This window comes from Rhinichthys klamathensis, unplaced genomic scaffold (assembly GCF_029890125.1).
Source record: "Rhinichthys klamathensis goyatoka isolate OS25496 unplaced genomic scaffold, OSU_Roscu_1.1 h1tg000122l_1, whole genome shotgun sequence".
Lineage (NCBI taxonomy): Eukaryota > Metazoa > Chordata > Actinopteri > Cypriniformes > Leuciscidae > Rhinichthys > Rhinichthys klamathensis.
The window spans coordinates 237,501-249,350 of record NW_026606659.1 but is presented as its reverse complement, the minus strand read 5'-3'; the positions used below and the strand labels follow the sequence as shown (position 1 = coordinate 249,350).

Genomic DNA, 11,850 nt, shown 5'->3' with positions numbered 1-11,850 from the left:
CGTAGCGCCTGCGAGTCGGAGATGATGTACTGACCGTGACGCCTGCGAGTCGGAGATGATGTACTGACCGTGACGCCTGCGAGTCAGAGATGTTGTACTGACCGTAGCGCCTGCGAGTCGGAGATGATGTACTGACCGTGACGCCTGCGAGTCGGAGATGATGTACTGACCGTGACGCCTGCGAGTCGGAGATGATGTACTGACCGTGACGCCTGCGAGTCAGAGATGATGTACTGACCGTGACGCCTGCGAGTCGGAGATGATGTACTGACCGTGACGCCTGCGAGTCGGAGATGTTGTACTGACCGTGACGCCTGCGAGTCGGAGATGTTGTACTGACCGTGACGCCTGCGAGTCGGAGATGTACTGACCGTGACGCCTGCGAGTCGGAGATGATGTACTGACCGTGACGCCTGCGAGTCGGAGATGTTGTACTGACCGTGACGCCTGCGAGTCGGAGATGTTGTACTGACCGTGACGCCTGCGAGTCGGAGATGTACTGACCGTGACGCCTGCGAGTCGGAGATGATGTACTGACCGTGACGCCTGCGAGTCGGAGATGTTGTACTGACCGTGACGCCTGCGAGTCGGAGATGATGTACTGACCGTGACGCCTGCGAGTCGGAGATGATGTACTGACCGTGACGCCTGCGAGTCGAAGATGATGTACTGACCGTGACGCCTGCGAGTCGGAGATGATGTACTGACCGTGACGCCTGCGAGTCGGAGATGTTGTACTGACCGTGACGCCTGCGAGTCGGAGATGATGTACTGACCGTGACGCCTGCGAGTCGGAGATGATGTACTGACCGTGACGCCTGCGAGTCGGAGATGTTGTACTGACCGTAGCGCCTGCGAGTCGGAGATGATGTACTGACCGTGACGCCTGCGAGTCGGAGATGATGTACTGACCGTGACGCCTGCGAGTCGGAGATGTTGTACTGACCGTGACGCCTGCGAGTCGGAGATGATGTACTGACCGTGACGCCTGCGAGTCGAAGATGTTGTACTGACCGTAGCGCCTGCGAGTCGGAGATGATGTACTGACCGTGACGCCTGCGAGTCGGAGATGTTGTACTGACCGTAGCGCCTGCGAGTCGGAGATGTTGTACTGACCGTGACGCCTGCGAGTCGGAGATGATGTACTGACCGTAGCGCCTGCGAGTCGGAGATAATGTACTGACCGTGACGCCTGCGAGTCGGAGATGATGTACTGACCGTGACGCCTGCGAGTCAGAGATGTTGTACTGACCGTAGCGCCTGCGAGTCGAAGATGTTGTACTGACCGTGACGCCTGCGAGTCGGAGATGATGTACTGACCGTGACGCCTGCGAGTCGGAGATGATGTACTGACCGTGACGCCTGCGAGTCGGAGATGTTGTACTGACCGTAGCGCCTGCGAGTCGGAGATGATGTACTGACCGTGACGCCTGCGAGTCGGAGATGATGTACTGACCGTGACGCCTGCGAGTCGGAGATGATGTACTGACCGTGACGCCTGCGAGTCGGAGATGATGTACTGACCGTGACGCCTGCGAGTCGGAGATGTTGTACTGACCGTAGCGCCTGCGAGTCGGAGATGATGTACTGACCGTGACGCCTGCGAGTCGGAGATGATGTACTGACCGTGACGCCTGCGAGTCGGAGATGTTGTACTGACCGTGACGCCTGCGAGTCGGAGATGTTGTACTGACCGCAGCGCCTGCGAGTCGGAGATGATGTACTGACCGCAGCGCCTGCGAGTCGGAGATGTTGTAATGACCGTGACGCCTGCGAGTCGGAGATGATGTACTGACCGTGACGCCTGCGAGTCGGAGATGATGTACTGACCGTAGCGCCTGCGAGTCGGAGATGATGTACTGACCGTGACGCCTGCGAGTCGGAGATGTTGTACTGACCGTGACGCCTGCGAGTCGGAGATGTTGTACTGACCGTGACGCCTGCGAGTCGGAGATGTTGTACTGACCGTGACGCCTGCGAGTCGGAGATGATGTACTGACCGTGACGCCTGCGAGTCGGAGATGATGTACTGACCGTGACGCCTGCGAGTCGGAGATGATGTACTGACCGTGACGCCTGCGAGTCGGAGATGATGTACTGACCGTAGCGCCTGCGATTCGGAGATGATGTACTGACCGTGACGCCTGCGAGTCGGAGATATGTACTGACCGTGGCGCCTGCGAGTCGAAGATGATGTACTGACCGTAGCGCCTGCGAGTCAGAGATGTTGTACTGACCGTAGCGCCTGCGAGTCGGAGATGATGTACTGACCGTGACGCCTGCGAGTCGGAGATGTTGTACTGACCGTGACGCCTGCGAGTCGGAGATGATGTACTGACCGTGACGCCTGCGAGTCGGAGATGTTGTACTGACCGTAGCGCCTGCGAGTCGGAGATGATGTACTGACCGTGACGCCTGCGAGTCGGAGATGATGTACTGACCGTGACGCCTGCGAGTCGGAGATGTTGTACTGACCGTGACGCCTGCGAGTCGGAGATGATGTACTGACCGTGACGCCTGCGAGTCGAAGATGTTGTACTGACCGTGACGCCTGCGAGTCGGAGATGATGTACTGACCGTGACGCCTGCGAGTCGGAGATGATGTACTGACCGTGACGCCTGCGAGTCGGAGATGTTGTACTGACCGTAGCGCCTGCGAGTCGGAGATGTTGTACTGACCGTAGCGCCTGCGAGTCGGAGATGATGTACTGACCGTGACGCCTGCGAGTCGGAGATGATGTACTGACCGTGACGCCTGCGAGTCGGAGATGTTGTACTGACCGTAGCGCCTGCGAGTCGGAGATGATGTACTGACCGTGACGCCTGCGAGTCGGAGATGATGTACTGACCGTGACGCCTGCGAGTCGGAGATGTTGTACTGACCGTAGCGCCTGCGAGTCGGAGATGATGTACTGACCGTGACGCCTGCGAGTCGGAGATGTTGTACTGACCGTGACGCCTGCGAGTCGGAGATGTTGTACTGACCGTGACGCCTGCGAGTCGGAGATGATGTACTGACCGTAGCGCCTGCGAGTCGGAGATGTTGTACTGACCGTAGCGCCTGCGAGTCGGAGATGTTGTACTGACCGTAGTGCCTGCGAGTCGGAGATGATGTACTGACCGTGACGCCTGCGAGTCGGAGATGATGTACTGACCCTGACGCCTGCGAGTCGGAGATGTTGTACTGACCGTGACGCCTGCGAGTCGGAGATGATGTACTGACCCTGACGCCTGCGAGTCGGAGATGTTGTACTGACCGTGACGCCTGCGAGTCGGAGATGATGTACTGACCGTAGCGCCTGCGAGTCGGAGATGATGTACTGACCGTGACGCCTGCGAGTCGGAGATGTTGTACTGACCGTGACGCCTGCGAGTCGGAGATGATGTACTGACCGTGACGCCTGCGAGTCGGAGATGATGTACTGACCGTAGCGCCTGCGAGTCGGAGATGTTGTACTGACCGTGACGCCTGCGAGTCGGAGATGATGTACTGACCGTAGCGCCTGTGAGTCGGAGATGATGTACTGACCGTGACGCCTGCGAGTCGGAGATGTTGTACTGACCGTGACGCCTGCGAGTCGGAGATGTTGTACTGACCGTGACGTCTGCGAGTCGGAGATGATGTACTGACCGTGACGCCTGCGAGTCGGAGATGATGTACTGACCGTGACGCCTGCGAGTCGGAGATAATGTACTGACCGTGACGCCTGCGAGTCGGAGATAATGTACTGACCGTGACGCCTGCGAGTCGGAGATGATGTACTGACCGTGACGCCTGCGAGTCGGAGATGATGTACTGACCGTGACGCCTGCGAGTCGGAGATGATGTACTGACCGTGACGCCTGCGAGTCGGAGATGTTGTACTGTTTAAATATTTGCAAAATAATAAATAAAAATTACTGTGGTGTGTGTCGGGGCCTGATTACACCATGATTTATTTCAAAAACTGGCTTATTGATATTAATAAACACCTGGTATATTGATGACTTGATTAGGCTGGTGTGTTTGTTTGTGTGTGTGTGAGAGAGAGAGAGTGAGAGTGTGTGTGTGTGTTATAAGACCAGGTCAAATACTGAGCATCACAGATCTCAGCGATCATGTTTCTATGGAAATAGCCTTTGGAAGCAGTTATAGTGACATCACAGAAATCTACGAACAATAAAAAACTACCAGATGAACAAATGTGTAAAACACAGAATATTCACATCTGGAGCACAATACTCACGATCAATAGCAGCTGTGTGTGGGCTGCAGGTTTCCACGGCAACACACTCACCAATCAAAGGCGAGAGAGCGACGCCCACCGCGACACACATGAACATCTGAAATAACTTCATAAACTCTCACGCATGGAAAAAACACACAACACAAATATTTCCTTCATAAACTATATTTTCACAATTATTTATTTTACAATTTTGATCAACAAAAGTGTTTTTATTTTTCCAGAAAGAGGGAAAAAGGCTCAAGTTTCCAGTAAGATGTGTGTTTTAGACACTCGCCCACGTTAAACGCTCTATAATACATCCACCACGACATTCAAACAAGCATCAAAAGAAAAACAAGTGAGAAGAGCTGAGGAGAGTGTTTGGAAGTTCATCCGCTCCATCAAAGACTCAGGAAAGGCAGAGATTATTCTAAAAAAAAGCACACGTATAAATTATCCCGTCACCCAAACGACAGACACACACACACACACACACACACACAAGCACGTCACAAACACTGCTGAGCACAACACACATCTGCACCATACAAGCAAACTGCCTTCATCAAGCAGAGATTTGGCTCATATTTTCATAGATCAGAAAAATATATTTTCTTAATGCAACTCCATCTTGAAAATGTTTTTAAAAACACACAGAACCCAGCAGAATCAGAAGGGAAGTGTGTCCTGAGGCGGGTATTGCATGAGGAGCTGATGAACAGGACGGTTCTCACTGAGTCGGTGGAGACCCGGTGGAGACCCGGAGAGCGCCACCTTCAGGCACTTAGTGTTTCTGCAGTTCACGTCTGTATGTGCATATCAAGCGATTCCAAACAACCCTGAGATCTGCAGCGGTAAAACACCCTTCAGTCTGTGTGTATGTGTGTGTGAGTCTGAGTGTGTGTGTGTGAGTGTGAGAGAGTATGATTGTGTGTGTTTGTGTGTCTCCCCTCACTGACCATCAGTAGCCCTTAACCAGCAGTCATACAAGATCACAAACACGGCACAAGCCCAGTGAGAGTGTGCGTGTATGAGAGTGTGTGTGTGGGTGTGCGTGTATGAGAGTGTGCGTGTATGAGAGTGTGTGTGTGTGTGGGTGTGCGTGTATGAGAGTGTGTGTGTGGGTGTGCGTGTATGAGAGTGTGCGTGTATGAGAGTGTGTGTGTGGGTGTGCGTGTATGAGAGTGTGTGTGTGGGTGTGCGTGTATGAGAGTGTGTGTGTGGGTGTGCGTGTATGAGAGTGTGTGTGTATGAGAGTGTGCGTGTATGAGAGTGTGTGTGTGGGTGTGCGTGTATGAGAGTGTGTGTGTGGGTGTGCGTGTATGAGAGTGTGTGTGTGGGTGTGCGTGTATGAGAGTGTGTGTGTGGGTGTGCGTGTATGAGAGTGTGTGTGTGGGTGTGCGTGTATGAGAGTGTGTGTGTGGGTGTGCGTGTATGAGAGTGTGTGTGTGGGTGTGCGTGTATGAGAGTGTGTGTGTGGGTGTGCGTGTATGAGAGTGTGTGTGTGGGTGTGCGTGTATGAGAGTGTGTGTGTGGGTGTGCGTGTATGAGAGTGTGCGTGTATGAGAGTGTGTGTGTGGGTGTGCGTGTATGAGAGTGTGTGTGTGGGTGTGCGTGTATGAGAGTGTGTGTGTGGGTGTGCGTGTATGAGAGTGTGTGTGTGGGTGTGCGTGTATGAGAGTGTGTGTGTGGGTGTGCGTGTGTGTGGGTGTGCGTGTATGAGAGTGTGTGTGTATGAGAGTGTGCGTGTATGAGAGTGTGCGTGTATGAGAGTGTGCGTGTATGAGAGTGTGTGTATGAGAGTGTGTGTGTGGGTGTGCGTGTATGAGAGTGTGCGTGTATGAGAGTGTGTGTGTATGAGAGTGTGCGTGTATGAGAGTGTGTGTGTGGGTGTGCGTGTATGAGAGTGTGCGTGTATGAGAGTGTGTGTGTATGAGAGTGTGTGTGTATGAGAGTGTGTGTGTATGAGAGTGTGTCTGTATGAGAGTGTGTGTGTATGAGAGTGTGTGTGTATGAGAGTGTGTGTGTATGAGAGTGTGCGTGTATGAGAGTGTGTGTGTATGAGAGTGTGTGTGTATGAGAGTGTGTGTGTATGAGAGTGTGTCTGTATGAGAGTGTGTCTGTATGAGAGTGTGTCTGTATGAGAGTGTGTCTGTATGAGAGTGTGCGTGTATGAGAGTGTGCGTGTATGAGAGTGTGCGTGTATGAGAGTGTGCGTGTATGAGAGTGTGTGTGTATGAGAGTGTGTCTGTATGAGAGTGTGTCTGTATGAGAGTGTGTCTGTATGAGAGTGTGTCTGTATGAGAGTGTGTGTGGGTTTGTGTGCGTGTTCAGTTGTCGACGCCCAGTTTAGAAATGCCCTGACGAACTTCATGCAGCTCATCAATCTTCCCATCCAGAACGTCCATGAACTTCTTGAGTTCGGTCTTCATGTTCTTGTGTTTGTGCTGAGAGCCGTCCACCTCTCCCTGCAGGAGCTTCAGCTTCTCACTCAGACCCTGGCTCTTCAGTTCTGCAGCCTGTGAAACGGCAAACAACCATCAACGCATGCAGGAATAAAGGGTTTCTGAAGGCATCAGCAACCAATCAGCTGCTCTATGTAGATAATGATGTGATTGTTAACGAGTTAAGGACCAATCAGTTTGAGGAACGAACGCGTGTGTGTTTGTTCACCTGTAGTTTGGCCGTGAGGTTTTCACACTCTGCCATGAGCTGAGGGATGATTTCGGCCTGTTTGCACAAGTTCTCAAGCTCCTGAAAAACAGCATCATACGTGTTTGTAAGAGCACTCACGACAGGATGATGTGGCACGTGTGTGTGTGTGTGTGTGTGTGTGTGTGTTTGACTCACCTGTTGTTTGTCCTGCAGGTCCGATTCCAGCTCTTGAATTCTGCGAGTCAGCTGAACGTTTCTCTCTTTCTCTAGATTCACCTCTTTACACTGCAGCTCCAGCTCTGAGATCTGCGCACACACACACACACACACACACACACACCCCCCCCCCCGTTACAGCTCTTCAACAACACACTTGAGCTAATAACCCAGTGCTCAATATTTCAGCTCAGTCAGTCACAAATGACGAGCACAATCTCAGGTGTGTGTGTGTGTGTGTGTGTTCCTCAGGCTCTCAGTGTGTGTGTGTGGGTGTGTGTGTGTGTGTGTTCCTCAGGCTCTCAGTGTGTGTGTGTGTGTGTGTGTGTGTTCCTCAGGCTCTCAGTGTGTGTGTGTGGGTGTGTGTGTGTGTTCCTCAGGCTCTCAGTGTGTGTGTGTGTGTGTGTGTGTGTGTTCCTCAGGCTCTCAGATATGTGTGTGTGTGTGTGTGTGTGTGTGTGTTCCTCAGGCTCTCAGGTGTGTGTGTGTGTGTGTGTTCCTCAGGCTCTCAGATGTGTGTGTGTGTGTGTTCCTCAGGCTCTCAGATGTGTGTGTGTGTGTGTGTGTGTGTTCCTCAGGCTCTCAGGTGTGTGTGTGTGTGTGTGTGTTCCTCAGGCTCTCAGATGTGTGTGTGTGTGTGTGTGTGTGTGTGTGTTCCTCAGGCTCTCAAGTGTGTGTGTGTGTGTTCCTCAGGCTCTCAGATGTGTGTGTGTGTGTGTGTGTTTCTCAGGCTCTCAGATGTGTGTGTGTGTGTTCGTTCCTCGGGCTCTCAGGTGTGTGTGTGTGTTCCTCAGGCTCTCAGGTGTGTGTGTGTGTGTGTGTGTGTTCTTTAGGCTCTCAGGTGTGTGTGTGTGTTCCTCAGGCTCTCAGGTGTGTGTGTGTGTGTGTTCCTCAGGCTCTCAGGTGTGTGTGTGTGTGTTCCTCAGGCTCTCAGATGTGTGTGTGTGTGTGTGTGTGTGTGTGTGTTCCTCAGGCTCTCAGGTGTGTGTGTGTGTGTGTGTGTTCCTCAGGCTCTCAGGTGTGTGTGTGTGTTCCTCAGGCTCTCAGGTGTGTGTGTGTGTGTGTGTGTGTTCCTCAGGCTCTCAGGTGTGTGTGTGTGTGTGTGTGTTCCTCGGGCTCTCAGGTGTGTGTGTGTGTTCCTCAGGCTCTCAGGTGTGTGAGTGTGTGTGTCAAGTCAAGTCAAGTCAAATATATTTATATAGCGCTTTTCACAATACAGATTGTATCAAAGCTGCTTCACAGTATCAATCAAAACAACCTAAGAGTGTTTGTTTATTACTGGAAAAGACATCCAAGTTTGTTAGAGCTGATCAGTGGTATGATGGGTCATTTAATTTGAATATCCCCAACTGAGCAAGCCAAAGGCAACAGTGGCAAGGAACCGAAAAACTCCATCAAGTGACCCGATGGAAAAAAAACCTTGGGAGAACCCAGGCTCAGTCGGGGCCAGTTCTCCTCTGGCGTTTATGAAGTAGACGCCGAATTTACAGTAACTGTAAGATTAAAAATTTTATATGAATGCCTGGGTAAATAGATGCGTCTTTAGTCTAGTTTTAAACTGGGAGAACGAGTCTGAGCAACGAACAATATCAGGAAGGCTATTCCAGAGCTTCGGAGCTAAATGTGAGAACGCCCTCCCTCCTTTGGTGGATCTGGATATCTGGATATCCTAGGAATGACTAGAAGCCTCGAATTTAGTGATCTTAAAGAACGCGATGGATTGTAGGGCGATAGAAGATCCGTTAAATAGACTGGAGCTAAACCATTCAGAGCTTTATAAGTCAAAAGCAAGACCTTGTAATTAATACGGAACTTTATAGGTAACCAATGAAGTGATGATAGAATTGGTGTTATATGATCATATTTTCTTAATCTAGTAAGAACTCTAGCGGCTGCATTTTGCACTAACTGTAGCTTGTTTATTGAAGATGCAGGACAACCAGCTAATAAAGCATTACAGTAATCTAGTCTCGAGGTCATGAATGCATGAACTAACTTTTCTGCATCAGAGACTGATAGCATATTACGTAATTTAGCAATGTTTCTAAGGTGGAAAAAGGCTGTTTTTGTAACATATGAAATATGCTTTTCAAAAGACAGGTTGGAGTCTAATGTAACACCCAGGTCTTTTACTGTAGCGGATAAAGTAACAGGGCATCCTAATATGTTAAAGTCCTGCTGTGAAAGGTTTTGTGGACGGTTTTTAGAACCGATAAGTATTACCTCTGTCTTGTCTGGATTTATTCAAAGAAAATTACGCGTCATCCAATCTTTTATATCTTTAACACAATCCGTCAATTTGGATAATTTAGCGTATTCATCTGGCCGTGATGAAATATATATTTGAGTGTCATCGGCATAACAATGGAAACTAATTCCATGTTTCCTTAGAATATTACCGAGTGGCAGCATATATATTGAGAATAATAAAGGGCCTAACACAGATCCCTGCGGCACTCCATAGTTTGCCGAAGTTATGATCGATTTTTCTACATTTAAGTAGACGAAATGGTAGCGGTCAGATAAGTATGACCTGAACCAGCTTAATGCCTGTCCTTGAACACCAGTGTAATTTTGTAGTCGATCTAAGAGTATTGTGTGATCTATAGTATCGAACGCAGCACTAAGATCGAGTAAAACTAGAACTGAGATACAGCCTTGGTCCGAAGCTAAAGTAAATCATTTGTGATTCTAACAAGCGCAGTTTCAGTGCTATGATGCGGCCTGAATCCAGACTGAAACTTTTCATAGATGTCGTTTTCTTGCAAGAAAGAGCCGAGTTGAGCGCACACAACTTTTTCTAATATTTTTTACATGATTGGAAGATTTGAGATGGGTCTGTAATTTGCTAAGTTATTTGGATCTAATTGTGGTTTCTTAATAAGAGGTTTTATAACTGCCAGCTTGAACATTCTTGGAACATGACCTAAAGATAAAGATGAGTTAATAATATTGATAAGAGGCTCTTCCACTACAGGTAACACTTCTTTCAGTAGTTTAGTTGGTATAGGATCTAATAAACATGTTGTTGTTTTAGATGAAGTGACAAGTTTATTTAACTCTTTTTGTTCTATGGTTGTAAAGCATTGTAATTGTTCTCGCGGGGTGATAATTGCGGCTGAATTATAAGGCGCGAGCAAAGATTGAGCGTTTATGATTGTGATTCTGATGCTTTCAATTTTCTCGGTGAAGAAGTTCATGAAATCATTACTACTAAACTGTAAAGAGGTATTTTGTTCAGGCGACGTCTGTTTATTTGTTAGTCTAGCCACGGTATTAAATAAAAACCTTGGAATATTTCGGTTGTTTTCTATTAGTTTGCGGAGATGCTCAGCCCTGGCCGTTTTAAGGGCTTTTTATAACGTGACATACTGTCTTTCCACGCGATTCTAAATGAGTTTTTTTCCATTTACGCTCTAGATTACGGGTTTCTCTCTTTAAAACATACGTAGTATTATTGTACTATGGTGCTATACTTTTTTCTCTGACCTTTTTTAATCTAATGGGTGCAACAATATCCAATGTTCTAGAGAGAATGGAGCTCATAGTGCTAGTTAGTTCGTCTAGTTCATCTGTTTGTTTGGGTTCAGGCAGCAGCTGAGTCAGATCAGGTAAGCTATTTGAGAAATGATCTATGGTGGATGGAAGAATTGTTCTACCTGGTCGATTACGTGGCGCAGCATGACATATTACGGAAGTGCGTAATATGCAAGTTACCATGTAATGGTCAGTGACATCATCACTTTGTGGAATGATATCTATATCGGTTGGATCGGTTCCGTATGATATAATTAAATCGAGTGTATGATTAAGACGATGAGTTGGTCTGGTGACGTTTTGCTTGACCCCGAAGGAGTTTAATAAATCTGTGAACGCAGCCCCTAACGCATCATTTGTTTTATCTATGTGTATGTTAAAATCTCCAACAATTAATGCTTTATCAACGTTGACCAATAGATCTGATAGAAAGTCTGCAAACTCTTTTAGGAAATCAGCGTAAGGTCCTGGCGGTCTATATACGGTAGCCAATGCTAGAGATAATAGGGATTTTTTTCTTACATCTAAGAGCGTAACGTTTAGCACAAGTACTTCAAATGAATTAAACCTGTGGCGAGTTTTCTGAGTAACATTAAGGATATCTCTGTAGATTGTTGCAACACCGCCGCCACGACCGATCAGACGGGGCTCATGCTTATAACAGTATCCTGGCGGAGTAGACTCATTTAGACCGAAATACTCATTTGGTTTAAGCCAGGTTTCAGTAAGGCAAAGTACATCGAAGCTATTATCTGTGACCATTTCATTTACAATAACCGCCTTAGGTGTGAGCGATCTAATGTTTAGAAGACCTAGCTTTAGAAATTGTTTTTGTTCACTAATAGCGAGATTTTTTGTTTTAATAACAATTAGATTTTTTCTTGATCCCGCGGTAGATTTATTATTTGATCTCAGTAAACGAGGAATAGACACAGTTTCTATGCAATGTTCTACACTAGTATTAATATCAATTAAATTGGTGCAGTAGAGACTGTGTTTTGGATTTTTTGTTACTAGTCAAACGGTATTTAACATCTTGGAGATGTTATCCGACAGAAGATCTGCCCCGATTCTACTTGGGTGTAAGCCATCAGCGCGGAAGAACCTCGGTCGCTCCCAAAACAGATTCCAATTATTTACAAAGAGCAGTTTCTGCTCATTGCACCATGACAATAACCATTCATTTAGCGCGAATAATCTACTGAACTTTTCATGCCCTTGTCGGTACGTAGGA

General features: G+C 48.3%; 1 protein-coding gene across 4 annotated transcripts in view; it reads right to left on the bottom strand.

Annotated features, from left to right (window-relative positions):
- Positions 1–6,488: 6,488 nt before the first annotated feature.
- The window catches only part of homer2 (homer scaffold protein 2), a 26,606-nt gene continuing 21,244 nt past the window's right edge, over positions 6,489–11,850 (bottom strand). For all 4 annotated transcript variants that reach the window (XM_056255788.1, XM_056255786.1, XM_056255787.1 and 1 more), the window contains 3 exons: positions 7,059–7,169; positions 6,882–6,962; positions 6,489–6,727 (listed from right to left, as the gene is read on the bottom strand). In XM_056255788.1, the coding sequence (XP_056111763.1) occupies positions 6,539–6,727; positions 6,882–6,962; positions 7,059–7,169 (381 nt within the window). In that variant the 3' untranslated portion in view covers positions 6,489–6,538. The remainder of the gene's footprint in view (positions 6,728–6,881; positions 6,963–7,058; positions 7,170–11,850) is intronic.